The sequence below is a fragment of the Peromyscus eremicus genome, chromosome 10 (assembly GCF_949786415.1).
Source record: "Peromyscus eremicus chromosome 10, PerEre_H2_v1, whole genome shotgun sequence".
Lineage (NCBI taxonomy): Eukaryota > Metazoa > Chordata > Mammalia > Rodentia > Cricetidae > Peromyscus > Peromyscus eremicus.
Window position 1 is genome coordinate 56,761,568 of NC_081426.1, and position 26,730 is coordinate 56,788,297.

The 26,730-nt window shown below is 46.4% G+C and overlaps 1 protein-coding gene across 4 annotated transcripts in view; it reads left to right on the plus strand.

The window, feature by feature from the left end:
* Tbc1d1 (TBC1 domain family member 1) overlaps positions 1-26,730 on the plus strand; it is a 200,621-nt gene that overhangs the window by 139,948 nt on the left and 33,943 nt on the right. For all 4 annotated transcript variants that reach the window (XM_059275893.1, XM_059275894.1, XM_059275895.1 and 1 more), the window contains 2 exons: positions 19,187-19,372; positions 23,221-23,382. In XM_059275893.1, the coding sequence (XP_059131876.1) occupies positions 19,187-19,372; positions 23,221-23,382 (348 nt within the window). The remainder of the gene's footprint in view (positions 1-19,186; positions 19,373-23,220; positions 23,383-26,730) is intronic.

Below are 26,730 nucleotides of genomic sequence, written 5' to 3' on the forward strand. Positions count from 1 at the left end.
AGCCTTGCCCTGCGGATTGCTCAAGGACGCAGTGTCTCCAGCAGTTTGTCTTTGCCAAGGGCTCTCACCTAATTGTCAGGCCCGCACAGGATGCTGGAAATCAGCTTTTAACTAGATACGCACCCGGTGGCTCCTGACCTCCAGTGTCTTTTCTCAGCATACCATACAAAAGAGAACTCTGTGTCATTACGGAATAATTTTTAGGCAGCTCTCCACTTGGAACGAGAGAGAATCTTTTTGTCTGTCTGTGCCAGGGAACCGTTTTAGTCTTGGTCTAGTTCTTTTGATCTAAGCATTTCATATCACAGTGTGCATTTCACCAACAATAGATGCCTTCAGACTTTGACATGTCTTGAAAAAGAGAAGGAAACTCATTCTGGCACAAATAAGAGTGATTTATTGACTTGAAGCCCATTGTGTGAGTATATAGTCCCGTGAAGCCAAGGTTGAAAGGTTTTTTTGTCTTATGAGTACAGCTGGGTCAGCCTGCCCCACTTACAGCATGAAGAACTCGAGATTAGATAACACATGAACTGAGGTGGAAACAATTAGGACCAAACTAAAGTATGGAAGCCATCTTCAGGATGACTTCTGGGTCACTGTGAAAAACGTAGGGTGCGTTTTGTGACTGATTTGTTTTCAGAAATGTGTGTACCTTGGAGAGATTTTAATGGATGACATAGTGGAATAACGTGAACACTATATTCATGTCTACACAATCATTTCCTCTTGCTTAGGGGTCCTTGGCTTTCCTTGAGCACTACTACAGCCATCTGAGGACTTAGTTGTTGAAACTGGGTCCCCAGTAGCCCAGGCTGATCTTAAACTCACTGTGTAGCTGATGCTGGCCTCTTGATCCTACCTCCACTTCTGAGTGCTAGGATTCCACAGGTGTGCCACCATGCCTGGTTTGTGGTGGTGGTGGTGGTGGTGGTGGTGGTGGTGGTGGTGGTGGTGGTGGTGGGTGGTGGTATCTTGTCTTTCTGGTTTTTGTTTTGTTTTAATGTAGTGCTGGGATTGGACTAAGGGCTGTATACATGCAAGGCAAGGACTCTACCAGCTGAGCCGTATCCCTGGTCTTTTTAAGTACCCAAGCTGGACCTGTCCTTCATCTCCCCAAGTCATGTTGGGATTTGACTTGGACCCATTTTCTTTGGAAGCTCCATTGAAACCAAGCAACCTCGAGGGTGACTGGAGACGCCATCACCACTAGGTGGCAGTGTTTCTCCCTTGTCTTGAGGACTCTAGTCTCCTGTTCCCACGAAAGAACCTGCTTCCTTCCTTCCTTCCTTCCTCAGCGCTGCTTTGTTTGTGAGTTGTTAGGATAGTTGCAGTTCCTGTCCACTTGCAACTTCCTTGAGCAGGGAGTTGTGGCATCAGGTTTCTCTCTTTCTAAAGGATTTTGTGGCAAGGGCAAAACAAGGAAGAAGCTGATTGTGTCCAGTTGACAGATGGGATGTATTTCTTTAATTACTGTATTTTGAGATGGGTTTTGCTCCGTGGGACTTAGACCTGGGAGCCGCTGCCTTAGCCTCCCAAGTAGTGGGGTGCAGGACTTAGACCTGGGAGCCGCTGCTTTAGCCTCCCAGATAGTGGGGTGCAGGACTTAGACCTGGGAGCCGCTGGCGAGGTTGTTTCTGTTTACTTTCATCGAATTTAGCTTTTCTATCATGAATAAAGACCGTTTTTGAGATGAAGTCTTTCAGGCAAGGAAACTGATTGTTCATGTGGGAGAGTGGAGTGTATGTGGAGGGGGGGTTACCTCTTGGCATGTCACTTCAGGAGTCAGGGAAGCCACAGTGACTGGCTTTGGCCGGCTGCTCGTGTGCCTGTCACCACAGCTAAGCCAGCCAGCACTGTCGGCTTTTCCTGGCATGCCTCTAGAATTTAAACAGCTATCCTTCCACTCTGTGTGGGGCGACTGAAAACGCCGTCGCCCTGACAACTTCTGCTGGGGAGACTGCAGCATAGGAGCTGAGTGAATGGCCTGGGTGTCAGGGGACCAGGACTTGAGATCAGCACCCAGCTACCCAGCTGGCAGGGAGGTCTCCATAGGTCAAGTGACTTCTCCGGGCATGCTTGTGTGCCCCCAGGACAAGGTCCAAAAGAGAAGGTTTTGATTCGTCATCCTCATTTGTAATTTTGAGGGCAGGACAGGGTCTCACATAGTCCATACCGACCCTTGAATTCTGTGAAGCTAAGGCTGGCCTTGAACTCTCAATCCTGGAACTACAGATGTGAGTACTGGAAGTACAGATGTGTTTTTCCATGTCCAGCTTGATGGGTTACCATTAAACTTGAATCTATAGGTTCCAGTGGCTGTTGAAGTATTTAAAACACGGCAGTGACAGGAAGTTTACAGTGTTTTCAGGGGGATCGAATTTGTGGACTTGCGCAAACGTGAACGGCCTCAAAGGGAGGGCTGGGGTGAGAGTGTGGCTAGCAGGGTGCAAGGGGTCTCCGGGCCCTGCAGGAGCCAGGCCTGCACTTAGAGCTCCCTGCAGGGAATGTCTCCGGACTTGGGCACTGCAGGAGCCAGGCCTGCACTTAGAGCTCCCTGCAGGGAATGTCTCCGGACTTGGGCCCTGCAGGAGCCAGGCCTGCACTTAGAGCTCCCTGCAGGGAATGTCTCCGGACTTGGGCCCTGCAGTCTGCTGGCCTCTGGTCCCTGCCTGTACCCTACAGCCTCCTTAGGTGCTGGGATGGCCCTGTAGGGGAGGGTCACAGGAGCTCTGGGAAGGGATTCTTTCTTTGGAAGAAACAGCTTGCTTAATTTTACTTAAGTAGCTTTTTGGGATACAGTTCACATACTGTCCAAATCACTCATTTAAAGCTCACAGTTCAGTGTTGCTATCTTCAGAGAGACACATCCACAGCGTTGTGCAGCCATCACTACAATACGATTTTAAAATTCTTGAGTCACTGGGAAAACATTTTCTAACCATCGCTTCACAGTCCATTGACATGCCCCGCCCCTTACTGGTAGGCACTCACTCATCTCCCCTGCCCCTGTAGGTCTGCTTATCCCGGACACTTGCTGTCAATGTATCTGCAGAACAGGTGGCCTTCTGTGCCGGCTCCTTCCACTTCTCATGGTGTTCCCTAAGTCTTGTGTGTTAGAACGTCTGTTGTACTCTCTCGTTCTTCTGATGGAGGCTAAGGCTCCAGCCTGTAGGGGTGTTACGTTCTGCTTAACATTTCCCCGTCAGTAGACAGGGGAGCGGTTTCCACTTCCTGGCTATAGGAACCATACTGTTTGGAGCATTGCTGGGAAAGGGGTTTTGAGGAGATGGCTGTTAATAAAGGGAGTTAGGAGTGTGGATGTAATGCAGAGGTAGAGGGTTACCTAGAATACACGAGGCCTTGAGTTTGATCCCAGCCCTGAGGAGAATGTGAGCTGTGTGTACATGCCTGTATTCCGACCCCTGGGTTGGTTATGCCAAGTGAGAGATAGAGGGATGGGGTCTTGGCACCTAAGTCCTCCCTGCAGACTGGCCTTGCTTCTGCTCCAGTCTGATTCTCTTGGGTCCTGGTAACTGCCCTCGTGAGCTCATGGGAAGCCCAGTATCCAAGGAGCCTCCCTCGGGGCTCTGGGAGCCAGCCAGAGGGTCATGGGTTGGTGGCATTTGCTAAGTGCCACATTTCTTTCAGCTGTCCTCAAGCTTAGCACACCCCAGAATGCTTTTGGGACTTGTGGAAATATAAGCTGTTGGCCATCACCCCCAAGTTCTTGGTGCTGGAGATTAAATTATTTGGGGAGGAACCCTTAAGCCCCAGACACTTACAGGAAAGGGCTCATCATCTTCTGCTCTAAACTTGGCTCCCCCAAAATTCTGAGTGATCACTAAGATAGACATCATAATGCAAAATAGAAACGTAGCCTGTAGCAGATTGGGGTGCCTCCACACACTCTTTACATAAAACTCACTGCATGCTAGCCACAGCTGTAGTAATTATCCTCAATGTGTCTTAAGCATTTAGTGTTTCTGCTTTTACACACACATATTCCTGGGTGTCGCTACTCATTTTTAACGAGATGGTGGACAGATTGAATAACGTACCTGTGGCTCCCTCTGCAGCTAGGTTCTAGTCAGTTCTAATTAACATTAAATCCAGTTTCTAGTCGCACAGGTGAACTGTTGACAGTTTTAGGAAGAAATTACCAAGAGTTTCGTCTGGTCTGCACACTTCAGCTAATCTTTCTGCAGAGAGAGGCTGGGTTACGGTAAAAGAGCATGCCGCAAGTTGGGAGTTTTGCGGCCTTGCCTGATAATTTGCTAATGAAGCACACATTTTGGCATTACCAGGAACCCCAAAACTCTGAGAGAATTAAAACCTGCCTAGTCAGATGGTTTCTATCCTTTACATTTAAAGGAAGGAACATTTGTCTCCTGGAGGTGGTGATTCTGTGTGCACCCCTTGTGCGTGGGCTGGCAGCTCCAGGGTGACAGCTCTTGGCACGTTTAGCAAGCTCTTGCTTTTCTAAAAATCCTGAGACAAAGCCAACGGATGCATTATGCTGTTGTCTAAATGGACTTTTCCAAGGAAATTTGTTTTAGTGCTTTCATACAAATGAAAATATTTTCAGCCGAAGTCCTAAAAGATTTTAAACATCGTTTACGAAAAGCAGAAACACTGTAGTTATGGTCTTGCATAATTCTGAATATGATTGGTAGTGGCAAATGACAGTTTTATAATTGAGAGAATGCTGAATTTTCCACAGAATGCTGAGAACCTTGGTTCGTTTCCTATCAGGGCACTTTAGGTAAAGAGGTTTGGGTGAAGGATATTATCTTCCCCAGTTACCAAGAGTTTTTCTTTTGCCTATTAGTGCCAGCCTTTTCTCTCGCCAAGGCCTGAGTTTAGGGGTGCAGTGGGGTATAATAGAAGCATTTGGTTTCCTCAGCCCTGTGAGGCTTCAGTGGGGTCTTACATTGGAATCCCCTCTGTCTTAGTTAGGGTTTCTATTGCTGTGAGGAGACACCATGACCACAGCAACTCTGATAAAGGGAAACATTTAATTGAGGTGGCGACTTACAGTTTCAGAGGTTTAGTCCATTATCATCATGGCAGGGAGCGTGGTAGCTTTCAGGCAGACATGGTGCTGGCTGCATCTTGATCAGAAGGCAACAGGAAGTGGACTGTGACACTGGGCAGTATCTTGAGCATAGGAAACCTCAAAGCCCACCCCGACAGTGACACACTTCCTCCAACAAGGCCATACCCTCTCAAACAGAGCCACACCTCCTAATAGTGCCAGTCCTTTTAGAGGCCCTTTTCTTTCAAACCACCATACCCTCCGTGGGACTTAGATTGGAAGGCCCCGGGGTGGGGGATGGGGGTGGGGGAGGCCGCAGTTCCTCTCTTGACAAAGTCATATTCATTCTTACCGATGCTTGCAAAGAAAGGTTGGAGCTCTCCGTTGTTCAGGGAAGCAGCACGCACCACACTGAGGAGGTCTCCACAACTCTTCCTAACTCTGCAGTCTCAGTCACACCTGGTGTCTGTCCCCACGTACAGCAAGCTGCATACACTTACCCCGTATGTTCTTCCAGCACTCAGCCAGGTCACTGATCTCCTTATCCTGGAGGGGGTCCCTCCTCACTTCTGGTGCTCGGTTTTCTTTGTCCTGGTCGCTCATTTCCAGCCATCACAGCTGAGATCATTTAGAGATTGTGTCTAAGCCAATGCACACTGATGTAGCCACAGAGGGGCTCGTTTGTCTCCAGTAACAGTGTGGCCAGCAGGAGCAAAGCCCCTTCCGTTGACCCTGTGATGTTCCCAGGGCACCCTGGCCTCGTCTGTTTTACCCTTCCCATGCCTCTCACGCCTTTCTCATCTGGTTTCCTCCATTTCCAAGCCTTGTGAACAAAGGAGGAGGCATCGAGGAAGGGTGCGAGCCCAGTCATAAGCCTTTATATCCGGAGTACAGTTCTCCCGCAGACGCCTCACCTCGTGGGCTTCCCTGTGCGTCTCATCTTGGAAACCTGTCATCTAGCTGCCCGTAGTGACCGGGGAGCTGGAAGGCCCCGATATTTGGTTGAGTGGTGGCTGCCTTGTCTGGTGTTTGGGGAGTGAGGATGGGGTGGGGCTGGACGTCTGTAATGTAGCACTCACTGCCCGTGTGGAGGGCTGTTGCCTCCTGTTGTGTGTGCTGTGTGCTCAGGCAGCCATGATTTTACATGGATGTTTCCTCTTGCCCGTGACGTTCCTCTCCAGGCAACTCATGCTTCAACACTGCCACATTTCCCTGCATCCTTTCAGGCCACCTCGGTACCAACATTTCTTCTCTTTCCTCGTGGGACATAGTTGGCCTCTCCGTTCCCAATGCTCCTAACCGGCTTCTGGTGTCCCTATGGGTGTGCCTGTTTCTTACCTGTGGTTTTTTGCGTTAACCTCCACACCAGCGACACTGGCCACATATAGCCATTCAAATGTAAGAGTAAACCAACCACACTTCAAACAACCAAAAGTTAGCTCCTCATGCTGGCCACAAGTGAGCTCACACAGTATTCAAGCGCACAGTTCTAGAATACCTGCCCACCCCCTCCCCGGAGCAAAGCTCTGAGATTTGCTGCCCAAGAAAGATCTAGGAGAGTTCCCTTTGCACGGCTTGTCGCTCAGAACCACAGATGATTGCTGCAGAGCCCAAGTTCATGTGTGTTCTCACTGGCATGGTAATCTACGGACAGCGTTGGGGTCGCCCACACTTCTCCCTCACAATAGCGTTGCTGGCAGTATGTGGGGGGTATCCAGTGTACCGTTTTCAAGGAATCCTGAAAGCAGGTGAGGACGCTGCAGGTCATCTGTTCAGATTCCTTACAGATGGATAAGGCTTGTGGGAACAGAACCCACTGAAGGTCACTCAGGCCTCTCGTTGGTGGATTCTTAACTCTTTCCAGTTCTTAACTCTTTATGTGAAACCTGACTGTCACCAACCAGCTTGTCTTACCAGGTCTCTTCCTGTCTCACTAGTTTCCAGTTCCATGACAGAGGAAGTTGTTTTCAGCTTCTTAGCCCTCTCGTGTGCTCACTGTGTGTCCTTGTGCCCACTTGTGAGCACTCAGGAAACAATGAATGAATGTAATCCCATCTTCCTCCATGGTTATTGAATTGTAAGAATCAGCAGGTGGGGGTTAGGGACTTAGCTCAGTGGTAGAGTGCTTGCCTAGCAAGCACAAGGCCCTGGGTTCGGTCCTCAGCCCTGAAATAAAAAGAATCAGCAGGTGACTCTAACTGGTTCACCCACGTGGCTACTAAGAACCAAAACTGGGTCTTCCACAAGAGCAGCAAATGCTCTTAACCACCTAGCCATTTCTCCAGCCCACTGATGGCAAGGTGAAAAGATTCTTTTTGTACTTAAATGCTTGTCGTCAATGCCCTGATGCTATAGATTGTAATAAGTTCTTCTTGAGAGAAGATTTTTTTTCTTGTTTAAACAAAGCAAAACAACTCTTAGTGCCTCATTTTATGTATGAGAAGACCGATGCCCACCGCAGCCTTCATTGGCCCTGTCTTTAGGAAGAGTCCAGGATCAGCGTTCAGTGTTGACTGGTTCCAGTAGCCTGGTCAGAAGGTTGGGGGTGGGCAGGCGCGGGCTTGTGGTGCTGGGGTGCTCTTCAGCTCTCAGCGCTCTGTGCCTGGTCCCCGTCTCAGTTCCTTGTGCCCTCAATGTGTTAGCAGTCACTGTCAGGAGCTGTGAGGGGCAGCATTGCACAGTGCATGAGAACTCGGGCCTCCTACACAGGGCAGAGGCGTAAGTCTCCCGAAAACACTGAGGACTTGCGACACCCATCCACATGGAGAACTGGAGCTCTGCAGTCTTGTGATTTCAAGTACCGAGGTGCTGTGAGCTTTGGAGGGCAGCCTGCTGCCGGAGTTCTTGAGGTCACCCCAAGCCTCTTCCTCCCACACCCTCCTTTTCCCAGCTGCAGCGTTCTGTGGGGATTCTGTGGGCTCCTTTCCAGCGCCTCATTCCAGCCTCGGCCCTTTGTCTTCTTGGTATGTCATGTGGCAGAACAAAGCAAAACAGAACTCAGAGCCAGGTGTGGGAGGGCACTCCCCTAATCTCAGCACTCGGGAGGCTGAGGCAGGAGGATCAGAGAGTTCAAGGCCAGACTGGACCACACTGCAAGATTTATTTCAAAAGGAACAGCAACCAAAAAAAGTGAAGCTCCATGCCAGTTAATAACTCCCAGTGTGATAAGTAATTCTGCTCTTGGCTTCTGTCCACTTGAGAGAAAGTCGTGTGTGACCTGGGAAATACTCGAGCTTTTGGAGAGTCGGGGTGTTGTCCTGGTTAAGGGTATTGAGTAACAATTTTTCCAAAAATGATTTTTGTTGTGTAAGACACATACTTACACCTCTAAGTGGCTAAGATGGTAAATTTTGGTTGTGGGGTGTCCTCTTTGTAAAACTGAAACCTTTAAGGTCACTAGCACCCTTCCTTTGTCCCCAGCCCCCACTAGCCTTTGCTCAGCTTTCTGTTTCTATGAATGCAGCTGCTTTAGCTGCTTCCTGGAAGTGAAACCAGGCTGCATTTGTCTCCTTGTTTCAGGTTTGTTCAACTTAACCGAGTTTCCTTCAGCTAGCCTATGGCGGGTTTCTCTTTTCAAGGCTGGATTTTGTTCTGTTGTACATGTGTGCCACGTGTGGTTTGTTATACTGACTGGACTTTTTTTGGTGCCCATCTCTTAGCTGTTGTGACTAACGCTGCTGTGAACCTGGGTACAAATACCAGCAGTGGGATGCCAGATCATACAGCCTCGTATTTTAACGTTTGGATGAGGGCCTTCCACCCTTTTCACGTCAACCATGTCTTCTCACTGGCAGTACCCAGGGGTAAAAATAGGAACCTCCCCCACAAATGGCAGCCACATTGTTTGGTTTGGTTTGTGATGCAAACTCTTGTAGTGTAACCCAGACCAGCCTTGAACACAGAGTCCTCCTAAGTGCCTGGATTTATAGGCTTGTGCCATCACACCTCTGTTCAGCTCACTTTTAGCATCAGGGACTGACATACTTAGAGGATAGTCCTATTGTCAAAGAAGCCCTCTGGCCCCCTAGACAATGTGCTGGTCGTTTGCAGAGTTGCCTCAGTTTGCTCCCTGCCTCGCAGTCGGAGATACCTGAGGAGGAGGAGGAGGAGGAGGAGGAGGAGGACGAGGAGGAGGAGGAGGAGGAGGAGGATGCCTCCCGAGCTGATACTTGCAGGGTGTTTGCCCTGTTAGGAAAGCCTTAGTCTGGGTTTTCCGGGGTGAAAGGCCACCATCCCACATTTAACAAGCTGAACACTGTAGGAGCTGCGGAAGAACTGGGTCCACTATTTAAGCTTCTTCTTTCATGGCATGGATTTCCCCATCCCCTCTCCCCAGCAGCGCAAAAATGTTTCCTGGCTCTCAGGCTCCGGGCTTCCTTTCATTGAGTCCAACCTTAGATCACACTCAGATAAGCATTGTGTAATAGGCGGGTGGGACTAGGGTTTCGGTGACAGATGCTTGCAAGGCGGGCCGGGGAGGAGGGTGGTAGAGGTTGTAGCTGGAGCTTTTGGCCACTCAAGCATGAAGTTCTACTTCAGACCTGCTGCCCAGCAGCGTCCTATCCAAAGGCTCCTGGGAGATTCTGATTCTTCCCTAGGTTCCCCATTTCTTTCCTACACCCCTCGTGTTAGCTCTCCCTGAGATTCTTACAGTGCCATCTGCTCCCACACCTACTTCCTTCCCTTCCTCCCAGCACAGGCTGCGATGTGACCCTGCTCACTTTTGAATCGGTTCTGGCAGTAAAACTTGAGTATCCCTCTCCGGAGATGAGGCCCGGCTGTGCACCCCACTTTGCTCTTTGTGATTCAGGGTTCGTGATCCCCCTGCTTCAAAGCCTTGGCCCAGCATGCCTATGCTCAGGTGCACCAGACCCCGCACCCCATTATGGAGCTTTAAAGAAGCAGATATGGGCCAAGGAGCTGCCACAGCACAGGAGTTCAGCGGAGGGCCAGAGGAGAGCATGGGGAGGTAGTAGGAGTGCTTCTCCTGGGGGAGTACGGCTGGGAAACGTGCCCTTTAAAAATGTATGTTTTCACGAATATGGAAAAATATACAAATACGGAGATAAATATTTACACTTTCCCTGGGCCAGAAAGAGAAAACTTGGACTTCTCCTGAAAGTTGCCATTTGTGCTGTTATGTTACAGTCTGTTGTCTTTCCCACTCAGACTTCACTTCCATCCTTTACACCTCTGAGCCCACGGCACAATAGCTCTGCTTTCTGTATTGTTTAGGGGCGTGCGTGCGTGCGTGCATCTTTTTAAAAAATGCTTCATCAGTGTTAATCAGGTGCACCGTAGGGGTGCACTTTGTAATAATCTTTGTCATGTCCTTAATGAAAATTTGAATGAATGTCTAAAATGCATGTATAAGACGCAGTCCCCGTCCCTGGGATCATTCAGTGGATTCACCATGTTTACAGAATTCCTATAAAGCATTGAGCCAAATCTGTTTGTGGAAGTAGAATGAAGGGGCAGTTTAGAATGGCCCCTGCCCCTGCAGTGGGTTGAATGTGTGCCCCTCCCCAGATTCATATGTTGAAGCCCTGGCCCCCGATATGATGGTATTGGGTGGGAGATTAGATCCAGCTGTAGAAGCCCAACCCAAGACAGCTCTGCTGCCCCAGCACTCCCCAGCCCCTGGCACGGGCTTGTTTGAAAGCACACTTGTCCTCTTTGCCTCTCTCCCTCTCCATGGTGTAATCTCTTGACTCTCTTCAGCTCTGCCTTTAGCCCCCACAACATCTGTGCCATGGTCACACCTGTGCCATGGCTGGGAGAAACTTGCGGGTGCGTGAGGAAGTGGGTGTCTTCTCTGTGGTTCTCTTCACCATGCCTCAGTAGAAACTGAGCAGCACAGAGACCCTGGGCTTCTGACCACACCTTTCCTGGCAGAGTGTGGTGGCCCTGCAGGGCCATCCTGGTTTCCAGAGGCCAGAGTTAGGAAGAGGGCACAGCGGGGGGGGGGGGGGGGGGGTGGTGGAGACGGGCGGTGCTAGAAGCTCTGCTCTAAACAAGCTGCTTCACTGCAGTTAGCTGAACAACATGGGTTGGGAAATCGTACCCTTTAGCTTTTTGTAGTATATTTTTCTGTTGTACTGAGTGACTCACTGGTCTCTGTCCTTGACTATTTATGTTCAGATCTGGGGTTTTTTGGAAGGAAATGTATTATTGCTCGATTTGTGTGGGTGGTGGATATGGGTCAGCAGGGAGGGACCCCTTTCTGAATGCATTTCTTAAGAAAATGGAATTAATTTTAGTTCAAACAATTGCCTTTGCCTAAGATAATGAGATTTGGCCAGTGTTTGAAAAGACAGATGTGTTTTTGTACTTTATTTATTGGTCAGGGTGCACATGATGGGTAGAGTCATTGTTTAATTTGAAATTTATTTAAAGGTACCCCTGGGACTAAGGGGTTACCTCAGTGGTAGAACACTTGCTGAGTGTTCTCGAAGCCCTTGTTAAGATCCCCAGCACTGCAAAAATAAAATAAATACACAACATACCTGTTGTCTCTTGTAACAGTGTCACACAGTATGACACCACCAGTTAAGGCAAATGTATGAGAATTTAGCAGCAGTGAACATACTGAATGCCCAGATCAGGGCTCTCCAACATGGATATAAGTAGAATTCCCAGTTGTGTAAGCCTAGTTCACTGGGTCTCCCCTGGAGTTTAGGACTTATGAGGCCTGGATGGATGGAGACAAGCCTGCGTTTCTCACAGCTGTCAGGGTTGCCTCTTGTTGCTGCTAGGGACATACTCTGAGAAGCAGTTCCAAGGACTGAACTTACTGCCTGTGTTTTGTCCACTGGGACCCACAGGCTGTTGGAGGGAGCTCTGAGACAGATCTCGTCTTCTGTGCCCCTTGTAAGCTCCAGGGAGAGGACGCTAGATCAACAGCTGTAGTCCTGGACACCAGCAGTGGAAATAACAATGCTGAGTGGTCTGACGTCCTTTCAAAACTCCTGTGGAGGAAATCTGAGAGTGTAGTGTGGGCATCAGTCAGTTAACCCCATTTGGTTCCTGCTTTCTGGCTCTCTGGCAGACCATCGTTTCACTTCTCTGTGTGTACATCGGGGTGGAGGTCTTGCTTAGCAGGTGGCGCTTCATCTGTTGCCCCAGCTTACCAACGTGACTTATTTCTTACAGTCTGTGTGCACCCCTCCTCTCCCCCGGTCTTGATGGAACTGTTCGTCTTTTTGCCCATGCTGTACTTCACAGTTCCCTGGCCTTGGCAGCTGCCCCTTCTTATGTTTCAGGACTCAGCACTTGACTGCCCTGGAAGGGCCCAGTTAGGGTTGGCTCAGTCGTCATTAGTGGCCCTCTGAACTCTTGTCAGCCCTGTTGACCTGTCTCCAACCACTTCTGACACTGTTAGGAATGGCGCCCGTTCAGCTATCACCTTGGGGACAGAATTTCATTTTATTTTACCATTGTTCTGGGCTGAAGTGGATGGATGCTTGGTCGCCAGAGGATTAACACTGAGATGGTGATGTTTCTTATAAAGTTATATGTATATAAAGTTATGTGTGTGTTAAATGGTCATCTCTCTCTGTAGATCTCAATGAGATGGATGGGTGGGTGGGTGGGTGGATGGATGGATGATAGATAGCTTATGTAATTTAAAAATAAACTTGTTTTTAGAGAGCTGCAGCCCAGTCACTTGTTACCAATATTGCATGCTCTATAGGGCCTTGTTTTTTTTCTGTCTCTCTGATTTCTTTCTTTTCTGCTCAATCTTCCCAGGATGTTCCAGGCTCCACTGATTCCCTTTTCTGGGATCCTCTTACATTTGTTGTTTGTGTTTGGGGTTCCGTGGTAGCTGTACAAGATTGCACTCCCACAAGCAGTGGATGAGTGTTCCCCTTATTCCACAAGTAACCAGCATGAGTTGTCATCTGTTACGTTGATCTTAGCCATTCTGATGGGTGTAAAATGAAATCGCAAAATAGTTTTTATTTGCATTTCCCCGATGAATAAGAATGTTGAACATTTCTTTAAATGTTTCTCAGCCATTTGAGTTTCCTTTTTTGAGAATTTTCATTTTAGATCTATACCCGTTTTGTCAATTGGGTTCTTTGTTTTCTTGGTATTTAACCTCGAGTTCCTTGTGTGTTTTGAATATGAGCCCTCTACTGAACATGGAGTTGGTAAAAATCTTTTCCCGTGCTGTAGGCTGCCATTTTATCAGATGATGGTGTCCTTTACCATGTAGAAACCTTTCAGTTTTCTGAGGTCCCACTTATTAATTGTTGATCTTAGTGCCTGAGCTAACAGTGTTCTGTTCAGAAAGTCTTTTCCTGTGCCAGTGAGTTCAAGGCTATTCTCCACTTTCTCTTCTATCAGTGTTTTATGTTTTATGTTGAAGTCTTTGATGTATTTTGAGTTGAGTTTTGTGTAGGGTGATAAGTATGGATCTATTTACATTCTTCTACATGCTGACATCCAGTTAGACCAGTGTGTATTTCTGGCTGCTTTTTAAAAAAAATCAGATGTCAGTAGGTATATGGATTTTGGTCTGGGTCTTCAATGCTGTTCCACTGTTCAGCATGTCTGTTTTGTGCCAATACCATGCTGTTCTATTACTACAGCTCTGTAGAACAATTTGAGGTCAAGGATGGTGATACCTCCCACAGTTCTTTAGTATTCAGAATTGTTTTAGCTATCCTGGGGTTTTTGTTTGTGTGTTTTCATGTGAAACTGTAAATTGCCCTTTCAAAATATGTGAAGAGTTGTGTTGGGATTTTGGTGGGGATTGCATTGAATCTGTAGACTGTGTTTGGTAAGATGGCCAGTTTTACTGTAGTAATCCTACCAATCCATGAGCATGGGAGATCTTTCCATCTTCTGATATCGTCTTCAGTTTCTTTCTCCAATGTCTTTTTTTGGGGATGAAGCAAGTTTCGAGTTAGAATTTCTCTGTGTAGCTTTGGAACCTGGAACTCACTCTGTAGACTAGGCTAGCCTCGAACTCACAGAGATCTGCCTGCCCCTGCCTTCCGAGTGCTGAGATTAAAGGCATGTGCCACCACTGCCCAGCACTTCAATGTCTTAAAGTTTTTATTATACAAATCTTTCACTTGCTTGCTTAGAGTTACTTCAAGATATTTTATATTATTTGAGGCTATTGTGAAAACTGGTGTTCCCCTGATTTCTTTCTCAGTCTGTTTGTCAATTATATATAGGACGGCTACTGATTTCAGTGAGTTGATTTTGTATCCAGCCACTGGGCTGAAAGTGTGGATCAGCTGTAGGAGTTTCCGGGTGGAATTTTGAAAGTTGCTTATGTATACTATCATATCATCTACAAGTAAAGGTTCTTTGCCTTCTTCCTTTCCAGTTTGTATCCCCTTGGTCTCCTTCAGATGCATTATTGCTCTAGCTAAGATTCCCAAATACTGTATTGAATAGATATGGAGAGTGTGGATAGCCTTGTCTTGTTCCTGATTTTAGTGGAAATGCTTTTGAGTTTCTCTCTATTTAGGTTGATGTTGGCAATCAGCTTGGTGTAAACTACCTCTATTAGATTGACATATGTCCCTTGTATCCTTAATCTCTCCAGGACTTTTCTCATGAAGGGATATTGCATTTTGTCAAAGGCCTTTTCTGCATCTAATGAGATGATCATGTTGTTTTGTCTTTTAGTTTGTTTATATGGTGTATTACATTTATCAACTTATGTATGTTGAACTATCCCTGCCTCTCTGGGGTGAAGCCTACTTGATCATAGTGGATGATCTTTTTGATGTGTTACTGGATTAGGTTTGCAAGTATTTTATTGAGAATATTTGCATCTATGTTCCTAAGGGAAATTGATCTGTAATTCCCTTTTTTTGTTAGATCTTTATGTGGTTTGGGTATCAGGGTAACTGTGACCTCATAAAACAAATAGGGCAATGCTCCTTCTGTCTTTCAGGCCGCAAGACTATATTATAGAGGTTCAGCTATGTATTAAAGATACACCTAGAAATTTCAAGGCATTTTTTTCTAGAGGAAGCTATCTATCATGGAATATTTGATGTTATTCAGTTTTTAATATTTCAACTGTCTTTTACTATGAAATTCTTGTGGGCTCATATACTACTAGACCATTTGGCAAACAGTTCAGCTTCTCAGACCTGCTGAACCTCTAGGTAACTAACTCCCCCGCTGAGCCTAGGAGACAAGCAGGCTGTAGATGCATAGCTTTGCGTCTTGTGCAAATGAAGCTCAGACCATCCCCTTCCATCAGGCCTAGTGGCATTTCAGAGCAATTGACTGAGGACAATAGGACTTTTTGCATAACCAGGTGTAGTAAGGACTGGAGCAGAATTCCAGAGGGTCAGAGAGTCATGTGGCGAGGAAAGAAAGGGAAAAGGTAGTTTTTCTGTAGATGGTAGACAGAGCTGCATGGCCAGAGAGAAGAGGAAAAGCAGAGATTCAGTAGGTGGTAAGGCAGATCTCTTGTAGAGGACGAAGGGACAGAGGACAAAGATGAGGTCAAAAGCATAGGAGCTTACTAAAACTATGAGGACAGGAAAAGTGGGCACAGAGAGGAACTGAATGTGAAGATGGAGCTGAAGCTGTATAGATAGAATTTTGCCATAAAAAAATAAAGTAGGCCGGGCGGTGGTGGCGCACGCCTTTAATCCCAGCACTCGGGAGGCAGAGGCAGGTGGATCTTTGTGAGTTCGAGGCCAGCCTGGTCTACAGAGCGAGATCCAGGAAAAGGCGCAAAGCTACACAGAGAAACCCTGTCTCAAAAAACCAAAAAAAAATAATAATAAAAAATAAAGTAAATGGACAAAAGAGCATGATGTACATAGATTCCTTTCCCTCAGATACTCCATGCTGGATGTAGTGTCTTCCCCAGGACTCTGGGAGGAATTTTCTTAGGGCTGGAACTTGGGAAAATTCTATTACTTCTGTTTCTACTTTGTGGAATAATTTGAGAAGTATTGGCGTTAACTCTTTTTTGAAGATCTAATAGGTTTCTGTGCCAAAACCATCTGGCCCTGGACTTTTTTTGATTTGGGAGACTTTTAATGACTACTTCTATTTCACTAAGGGTTATAGCCCTGTTTTTTAAATTGGTTACTGTTAAATTGATTATTTGATCTTGATCTAACTTTGGTAAGTGGTACCTATCAAGAAAACTATCCATTTCTTTTAGGTTTTCCAGTTTGGTGGTGGAGTGCAGGTTTTTAAAGTGTGTCCTATGATTCTCTAGATTTCTCAGTGTCTGTTGTTATGCCTCCTTTCACCTCTGGTTTTGTTCATTTGGATCTTCTCTCTGTCTTTCAGTTAATTTGGATAAGAGTTTGTAAATATACTGATTTCTCAAAAGAACCAACTCTTTGCTTCATTGATTCTTTGTATTATTTTGTTGTTGCTGTTTCTGTTTCATTGATTCCAGCCCTGAGTTTGTTTTTTTTCTTGCCATCTACTTCTTTTGGGTTTGATTCTTTCTCTTTGTTCTAGATCTTTCAGGTGTGCTGTTAAGTTACTAATATAAGATCTCTCCAACTTTTTAACATAACTTAGTACTATGATCTTGCTTCTTAGAACTGCCTTCATAAGTTTGGGTATGCTGTGAACTCATTTTCACTCAATTCTAGACAGTTTTAATTTCTTTCTTAGTTTCTGTCCTGACCCACTTTGTATTCAATAGAGAGTTGTTCAGTTTCTGTGAGTTTGTAAGCTCTCTGTTGTGTCTGTTGTTGAACTCCAGCTTTAATCCATGGTGGTCAGATAGGAAGAGGGCATTAGGTCACCTTTCTTGTATCTGTTGAGACTTGCTTTGTATCCGAGTATTTGTTCAGTTTTGGAGAAAACTCCTTGAGGTACTGAGAAGAAGGTATATTCTTTTGTGTTTGGGTGAAATGTTCTGTAAATATGTTGGGCTCATTTGGTTTGTGCATCAGTTAGCTCCAGGATTTCTCTATTTGACCTGTCTATTGGGGAGAGTAGGGTATGGAAGGCTCCCACTGTCAATGGGTGTGGCTTAATATGTGATTTAAGCTGTAGTAGTGTTTCTTTTATTAACTTGGGTGTCCTTGTGTTTGGTGCTTAGATGTTAGGATTACAGTGTCCTCTTGGTGGGTTTTTCCTTTGGTGGTGTCTTTCCCCATCTTTTCTGATGGTTTTGGCTTGAAGTCTTTCATAAGGCTTTTATGAAAATCGGACAAGCTTATTTATATCACCCAACAAGCTGCCCTGATGACTTGCAAGTGGGCAGAGGCAGAGAACATTAGGAGGGGATTTACGTCTTAAACCTCGATCATCATCACACAAAACAGCACTTGCACTCTTGCACATATAGGTTCGATGAAAACTGAACTCAAAGCTGGTACTTCAGAAGCCTTGTAGACGGCTCTAGTCAGAAACTGCACTGGACTTGAGACCAGGCTGTCTAAACCACTAGAATATTCCTTATTCCTGGCCAAGTTACAGCTCGTGTTCTTAGTTCAGATGGGCAGGTTATTAAAAGATACTAAGCATTTCCTGCTTCTGTGTACACTCAAGGATCTCATAGCAGGGGATTCAGCTTCAGGAAAGGCAGTGAACGGCCAGTGCCAATGGCTACTAGGGAAATGAGAACCCAGGACTATGTTAGGGCTGCCAGTCGGAAAAGGGTCTGTTTGGGTGGTTTTGAGACCTCAGCTGCCTCTGAAGCTTGTTCCAGTTGCACATGTTAAGACCCGTGTTCCTTCAGTTCAGTGTACACAGTAGCCTCTGAGAATGCTTCTTGTCATGTGAGACCCAGTTGTACAAGGACCTCACTGAGGTCACAGTGAGCAGGCGGGACATTGTACATGTCTATATGGTATTTGAGAGTTACAGTATCGTGTGTAACAGGAACATGGTTTCTGCAGAGAGAGGGAGTTAGAGTCCTGAAATGTGAGGAGTTAAGTAAAACACAGGCATTTAGAAACTGGCACGGGAACATTGGAGTTGAAGTGGCTTCTAGTGGTGAGCAGGTGGCTCCTAAGCCAGGCAGAGAGTGGAGTCCCTGCACAGCTGCTTGCTTAGTCCGTTGTCTCCCTGGGCCTTTGTGTCCCTTTCAAGTAATTGTGTGTCTTTCAGAATTGTGCAGATAAGTGACTACCTGTATAATTGCCCAGTACTGTGTCCTGCCTTGATGGGGGATCTACGAACAGTCCCGGTTCATGTTGTCTCTTAAGGACGTTGAACCCCCTCAGAATATCTTAACAGTCTGACAATGAGAGTGCTTGTGTAAGCCAGGCTGCTGTGTCCCCACGCTGGTTCCCCTGATGCCCACCTGTGTGACACCAGGCACGTCTCTCAAGCACCTATACCTTTTTTTTCTGTTATCAGAGGTTTTTTAAATATAAAACTAGGTAGTTTATAAAACTAAATACTGCCGTCTTAGGGCAGTTGTATTAAGTAAATGGCTACAGAAACATGGTAACAACTATATGATTGTTTAAAGGTTATTTAATCTTAAATCTAAAGCATGTCTTTCAACATTTCTTGAACTACTCTAGCTTCTGCTTCCTATTTAATGTGTCATTTATTTCGTGTTTGTGACTCATACATAAGTTATTGTGGTGAATATTAAAACATAATTTTTAAATTACATTTACCTGTTTGGTTGGTTGTGTGTGTGAGGGGCGGGGCAAGCATGCATATACCACAGCACTCAGGTGGCGGTCAGAGGACAACTTTTGGGGGTCAGAGGACAACTTTCAAGGGTCAGTCCTCTCCTTCCTTCTTGTGGGTCCAGGAGATCAAACTCAGGTTGCCAACCTCAGTGACATGCACCTTTACCTGCTGAACCATCTTGCTGGCCCCCAAACATAAATTTTACATTTGGTGATGTTGTATCTTTGCTAATTGAGCAGAAATTTCTGGGTTGGTAAAGCATTTGAATACATACTTTCTGTTGTTGGAGAAACAGACCATTCTGAGGCTGATGGTCTGACTCAGTAGGTGAAGATGCTTACAGTGTAAGCCCAGACCTGAGTTCAGTCCCAAGGACCCACATACAGTCCACAAAGTTGTCTCACACCACACACACCACACACACACACACACACACACACACACACACACACACACACACACCACACAACACAACACACACACAGACAAAACTTTAAAAGAGAAGAAATACCATCCTGCATTGTCCCTTTTTGTTTTCAGATTATTCAGAGCTGGGAGAGCTCCCCCCACGATCCCCTTTAGAACCAGTGTGTGAAGATGGACCATTTGGCCCTGTAGCAGAAGAAAAGAAGAGGACATCCCGTGAGCTTCGAGAGCTGTGGAGAAAGGCTATTCTGCAGCAGATACTGCTGCTCAGGATGGAGAAGGAGAATCAGAAGCTGCAAGGTTGGTTTGGAGCTTGAAGCTGATCAGAACTGATGATGCTCTTAGTGGATCCTCACACACAGGATACAGTCTTAAAAGCATCAATCTAGATGGCCTAGCATATGTGGATGCTTGTCCTGTCTGCTTACTTTTTCAAAGTAATATTGACGCCATTTACTTTCCAGACATTTAAATCTTACTATGTTACCTATTCCTGTGTGGCATCATAAGCACCATGTCTGTAACTTTTGAAATGTAACCACCATTTAAGTTCTAACCCTCAGAAGTGGTTTATATTGTTTGGTCTGTTGGTCTGTTTGGTTGTGATGGTAGTTTTGTGGTGGGTTTATGGGTTTTCTTTTTTCTCTTTTTCGTTTTTTTAATCCCCAGCCATAGTTTCTGCCTAGATATTGAGAATAAGCTGATCCTGTGTAAATCATTAAGGTATATAACTTCATTTTATGTAGCTGTTTAATGAGTTCCTGAAAAAAAATTTATCTGAGCTTTACCTGTATGGATACCAACTGTAGGTGAACTTTCTTTGGACTGCCAACTCTCAAATAATGACACGGAGACTTCTTATTAAGTATGAAAGCTTGGCATCAGCTAGGCTTATTCCCAACTAGCTCTTATAACTTAAATTAACCTGCTTATATGAATCTACATTCTGCCACGTGACTTATTACCTCTCCTCCATACTGTACATCTGACTCCCTCTGCTTCTCACTGGTGAATCCCACCTTTCTTCTTCCCAGAGTTCCTCTCTCTTCCCAGAAGTCCCGCCTATCCTCTCCTGCCTAGCTATTGGCCATTTTGCTCTTTATTTAACCAATCAGAAGGTGCCTTGGCAGAGACACATCTTCACAGTGTACAGAAAGATTATCCCACTAAAACCAACATTATCAAAATATGACAGGAACTTAGAAAGTTTAAGTTTTGTTTCCTGTTTCATTTCAAGACTTGAATCAATAGTTGCTATTTTCAGAGTAGCTTCTGCATCTACAGATATATCCCTGGAGGAGCAAGTGGGTTCTAGGGTGTAAAGCACTGCCTGGGTTTGAAGTCCTAAAGATTTTGAGTGGGAAGTCTGAACACTCCTATAACAGGAAGTTCACTCTTGATGACATGGCTTAAGGCAGTTCAAAATTTGTGTGTTTCATTGAGCATTACCCTTGGTCACAGGCTTTTGTCTTTTAATGAGGACCCCGAAGTTTGACACAGATCTTATGAATAAACTCTGAGAGTGTGTTGTGTCCCGTGAGGCCCTGTTGGTCTCTGTGCTGCTTCTCTTTGCTGGTGTCACAGTGAGTAGAAAGATGTCCTCATGATCAGGTATCTGTGAGTTACAGCAGCATCAGATGCCAGGAATACAGCTCCTGCTGCTGAGAAAGGTGCAGACTGATGAAATGTAAAGTGATGAAGAGTCAGCATAGATGGTACGTTTGATCAGAAAGCAGTGAACTGAAGTAATAAAAACCTTTTGATGTGACGGTGGTCCCACAGTTGGAACAGATGTTAGAGATGAAGCCAGTGCTCCATTGCTGAGATAGCGAAGCTGAGAATAGATTGTTGTGTCAGGGTGCCCTGGGCAGTTGGGGTACAGGAAGGGCAGTTTTAACAGGTCAGTAGTAAGCTTTTTCCTCCTTCATTCTTACTGCTTCTCCTTGTGTACTCTTGAAGGTAATTCTGAGAGCAGGCATCTAAAAAAGATTTGATGAGACCGAAAACATCCAGAGATGGTACTGAGTTCTTTTTGTGTTGGCCATCCACTACGGGGCACGGGGCCTGCCCTTAAAAGCGGTTTGTGTCCCCGGTGAGACTATCAGAGAAAACTAATTTTTCATTTGCTGGTGGTTATCAATTAGAGATAGCTTCTGGGTTAGGGATGGGGACTTTCGTCCCCTTCTCCTTTCGGAACTGGACCCCATCTCAAGGACCCATGCAGGCCCTGTGCATGCTGCCGCGGTCTCTGTGAGTTCCTGTGTGCGGTCCTGCTGTGTTTAGAAGCCTTGTTTTCTTGTGTCCCTCTACCCTTTGGCTTTCACAATCTTTCTTCTCTTCAGGAAGTTTCCCTGAGTCCTGAGGGGAGGGAATTGATGGAGACATACTGTTTAGAACTGAGTGTTCTAAGCTCTCTCACTTTCCGTACATTTTCTGGCTGTGGATCTCTATATTTGTTTCCATCTACTGCAGAAGGAAGCTTCTCTGTTTTAGTTTTACACACACATACACACACACACACACACACACACACACACACACACACACAAGGCTGGGAGGTATCGATGATAATAATAAAAACATCTATGGTCATAACATTACAAAGTGTGGCATCACGTAAATAACAGCTGTGTATTTGGAGATCTTTGTTGAAAATTGAAAAGGCAGTAATTCTCCTACTGTAGGTCTTAATGCTTAGTGTTCTTCAGTCAGTCTTGTAGGTTACCAGGTAAAATGAAAACTACCTATAGAAGAAGCATGAGTCTGGCTGCCTCTTGGGGACAGTAGAAGTCCTGACTATAGTCGGTGAAGTAGAATCAGCATACCTCCAAAGCAAAGTGCCTGCTACATTGCCAGGCATAGCTAGTCAGATGAGCATGGAGCAGCTGAGTGTGGGGTTGCCCTGGTCACCTTGCCAGGGGCTGTGTTGTGCTCCCTGGCTGCTTTACCATGCTTATTGGCAGTGTTTATTCTGCTGGTCTTAGAGCATTACTCCTTGAGTTCATTTATCTTACCTCTGCATAGCCCGGGATATGTTTATCTTGTAGTCAAAATGCAATCAACTTGCTAAATTTAATATAGGAAGCATTAATCCATTACAATACAAATAATCAACAGTAGCAAGTTGATTGCTTAACAATATTTCATAAGCTTGGTAGGAGTGAATTGCGGGGGAGTGTAGAACTTTCTCATTAAATATAGAATCTAGATCAGACAGGAACCAATCAGAGGGTGCACTGTGTGCGCAGAACCATTATTCTGTGACTTTTTTTTTTTTTAATACGCTTCTTAAAAGAAGCTGAAGTGGCAGATGTGAGTGGCTCCTGGAGTTGACCAGGGTCCACGCTGGCTTGCATGCTCTTGGGGAAAGAAAATAGAGGCGCACACATGACAGTGTCTGTGTCTGGCTGAGGCTGCTTTCTGCTTTTCCAGTATATGATCCAGTACTAATTACTGCTCCGGAAGCCTTCCATCCTGAGAGAAGTTAACGCCACTGTCTCAGTCTGCCTGTCTGCACTGTCGACACTTGGCAGCCAGGATTGTGGTTTTTCCCAGGGACACGGATAACTAGTGTTGGTGTTAGGACTAACACATTGTCCCAGTGCCCACTAAAAAAAAAGTCGGCTTGGAGAGGAAAGGGTTTATTTGACAGGTTACCGTCCATCACCAGGAAAACGAGGGCGGGAACCTGGAGGCAGATCTGAAGCCGAAGCCATGGAGAAATGCTTCACCTGGCTTGCTCAGCTACCTTTTTTTTTTCTTTTTTCTTTTCTTTTTTGGTTTTTCAAGACAGGGTTTCTCTGTGTAACAGCTCTAGCTGTCCTGGATCTCGCTCTGTAGACCAGGCTGGCCTTGAACTCAGATCTATCTGCCTCTGCCTCTGCCTCCCAGTGCTGGGATTAAAGGCATTCGCCAGCCACGCCCGGCTTCAGCTACCTTTCTTACACAACTTTTAGTCTCTGGATGGGGCACAGGTAGGGTGACATGACTAAAGATGCATTTTATCATTTCTAAAAGGAGAAAGCAGGCGGGGGCCTCAGTTTGACCTGTGCTATTGGCTGTGTGTACTGGACATCGAGGTAGTGGGGGGGGGTCACCACAGCTGGCAGCCCTGGGGCTGCTCACCTGCCCTCCCTCATCTCTTCCAGCCTCTGAGAATGATTTACTGAACAAACGCTTGAAGCTTGATTATGAAGAAATCACCCCTTGTCTTAAAGAAGTAACCGCAGTGTGGGAAAAGATGCTCAGCACGCCAGGAAGATCGAAAATTAAGTTTGACATGGAAAAAATGCACTCAGCTGTTGGGCAAGGTAGGTGTTCTCGTCACTGTCTGGCCGGCCACACCCGCTGTGACGTCAAGAGGGTGGAGTGAAGCTATTTGCAAGTCTGATGTTTGTGGCGGTCTTGCCTTTTCATCTTTACTCACTGTGTTTCCAGATGTCTAACTGATGGATGTGGGTTCCATCACCTTTCATGATCTTAATTACATCAATGAAAACACCCGGGACTAATATGTTGACAGGAAAACCCAAGGCTTAGTTGCATGTGAGCTGGATGAATGATATGATAAATTAAATAGGAAACTAAAAAGAAACCGTGTGGTTTCTTGCTGGTTGAGTACCTAGGGAAACAACAGTGTTCGGCTCACCTTCTAGGCAGGGGATCTGGGTTTGGACCCCATCCAGGTAAGCATTTTATAGTGTATGTAATCTTAAGTAAAGACTCAACCTCCCTGAGTGAGCCCCACTTTGTTTTTAAATTTGTTTAAAAAGATGGGTTTTGTTTTTAATTGTGTGTATGTGTGTGAGTCTGTGCATGTGAGTGCCCACAGACATCAGAGACAGAGTTATGGGTGGTTGTCAGTTACCCGATACAGAAATCAAACTCAGGTCCCCTGCAAGGGCAGTAAATGCTCTTAACTGCTGAGCAATCGCTGCAGCCCTGAGCCTTCGTTTGTGCCTGTGTAAGGTGTGGATGGCGATGGTGGTTGGGAAGAAAAAATGAACTGAAATCCTAGAGCATGGCACTTGAGTCTGCTCTCCTAGATGGCTTGGAAGGTGGGGAGTAGGGGCGCCTTTCCCTGTGTCTGCCAGTCTGAATTTGCTGTGTCCCTGAAGGGGTGAGTACAGAACTTGAGATGAAGTCTGGAAATGTTCCCAGCAGTTTGTCACAGTAATTCTCAAAAAACATGTGAGTCTGCATTTTGTCATTCCGTTTCTCTAGTTTGTTTGGTTTTTTTATTATTATTACTAATTAAGTTGGCATGCCAAGTAATAGGTTTTGTCATTTTCCTGTGTGTCATTTACCCTGTTCTCAGTTGGTGTCGTCCCCCCACCCCGTGCCCTCCCTCTGCCTCCCACCCCGTGCCCTCCCTCTGCCCCCCACCCTGTGCCCTCCCTCTGCCCCCCACCCCGTGCCCTCCCTCTGCCCCCCACCCCGTGCCCTCCCTCTGCCTCCCACCCCGTGCCCTCCCTCTGCCCCCCACCCCGTGCCCTCCCTCTGCCCCTCACCCCGTGCCCTCCCTCTGCCCCCCACCCCGTGGCCTCCCTCTGCCCCCCACCCCGTGCCCTCCCTCTGCCCCCTTGCCCCTCTTGTTTTATTTTGCTCTGATTCATTTTCACTATATACGGTCAAGTGAACAGGAATGATTTCTCCCGAAGTGGATCTTGGTGACCGTTGGTGTGAATGGGAGCCTTCTGAGAGGAATCGCATATGCTTAATGCTACTGAGCTCTGCTCCATCTGGTTCTGAATATCCAGTATCTGAATGAGGGCTGCACACACACGCATCGCAGGGTTTCCTGTGGCTGTGTCCGTAGTAGGAAGCAGCCTCCACATGTTCATCATTGCTAAGAGGGCTAATAGAACTGAGGAGTTTTGTTCTTTTTAATGAAGTTTTTTTTTAATTTTTATCTTTTACATGTATGGGTATTTTGCCTACATGTATGTCTGTATACCATGTGCATGTTTGGTGCCCAAGAAGGTCAGAAGAGGGTGTCAGGTCCTCTGGAACTGCAGTTAGAGACAGTTGTGAGCCACCATGTGGGTGCTGGGCAAGAGTGGCCAGTATGTTTATCCGCTGAGCTATCTATCACTCCATCCCCTTCTAGACATTCTTAAAAACCTTTTACTCTGCTGGGGGATAACTCAGTGGATAAAACACCCTCTGTGCAAATGTGAGGACTGGAGTTCACATCCCCAGAACCCATGTAGAACGTAAACAGGTGTGGTAACTACCCGTAAGTCCCACACTCAAGAGACAGAGACGGGATTCCCTGGGAAGACTGGCTAGCTAGACTCACCAGACCTCCAGCTTCAATGAGATACCCTAACTCCAAAAGTCAAATGGAGAGCTGTGGAGGAAGACACTTGACAGCAACTTTTGCCGTTATTTGCACGTGCACACACACCTCCACATAAACCCCACACACTCAAACAGACTCATTCAAATAAGTAAATAAACAGAAACTTTAACTGAGCTTGGACAGCGTGGGTCTTAGTGCTCATGGGTAGTTATTGCTAGTTTTGACCTTCCCTTCCACACGTGAAGGAGACTTGCGTGATGGTGACCTCAAGCCCTCAGCCTGCAGGAGTTCTCATCACCATGCCAAGCTGTCTCTGGTTGAGCCATGCCTCAGAGTGCTGTTCTCGAGCCCCAGGCAGATGTGGGATAGGGCTGGAGGCATGTTCTGCACAGCTTCCAGTGTGAGCCTGGGCAGGTGGCTCCACCTTTCTGCATGTCTGCCTCCTGGCTGGCAGCAGGGGAAGCCTGGCCCAAGCTGTCGCTCTTGCGCTGTCCTGCAGGGCTGGTGGGTTTTCTAGCCATTGTGGCTGCTACAGTGTGACCTCCATGGTGGGTGGTTGCAGACAGCTGTTTTGAAAAGTAGCAGAGATGAATGCGCCCGTCTTTCCCTTCTCACAGTTAAGGAGGTGATGCTCTGAAGTGGTACCTCAGAAGCAGTTGCCTGGCACCTGGACATTTATTTCCTGTTCCGTTGAGTAAGGAGATGATAGGCTCCGGGTATCTGGACCCTGTGCACTGGAGTTGGGCAGGGCTGTGAGATACGTCATAAGTGGGGTAAGCCAGGGATGATCTAGAGTTCCTTTGACTTCTCTGACTTGGTCATTCCCTGAAGGAATGTAAAACGGTCAGAGGCTCTGTCATCCAGTTTCAACATGCAGAGACTTAACAACTTCAAACAAACGGCCACTGCTCATCCAAGCCTCAGACTTTTTGAATAATACTAAACCAAAGCGTGACCTGGGCCTTTCAAGCAGAGGCTAAGTCACCTGGGAGACTGTGAAACAGAGGACACAGTCCTTGTGTAACCAATGAGGCTTTTCCTCCCAGTCGGGACGTAGACATTTTTCCAAGTTAACATGCGATGGGCGTAGCAGGATTAAGGAATCAACTTGGGAAAAGAAAGAATTCTGTGGAACATTAAGTAACTCAAAGTTTGATGTGCATCAGATGATCTCTTGAAAGGTAGCAGAGTCCAGAATCCTTGAAGCGAGCAGCAGTTTCTCTCAGGATGTTATTGTGAAGTGACCACAGCAATCAGCAGATGCGTCGGATGCAAACGCCACTTACCTTCAACCCAACAATGCAGTTCCCAGAAACTTATTCTAGAAATTAATCAGCCACGGATTGCTACAATA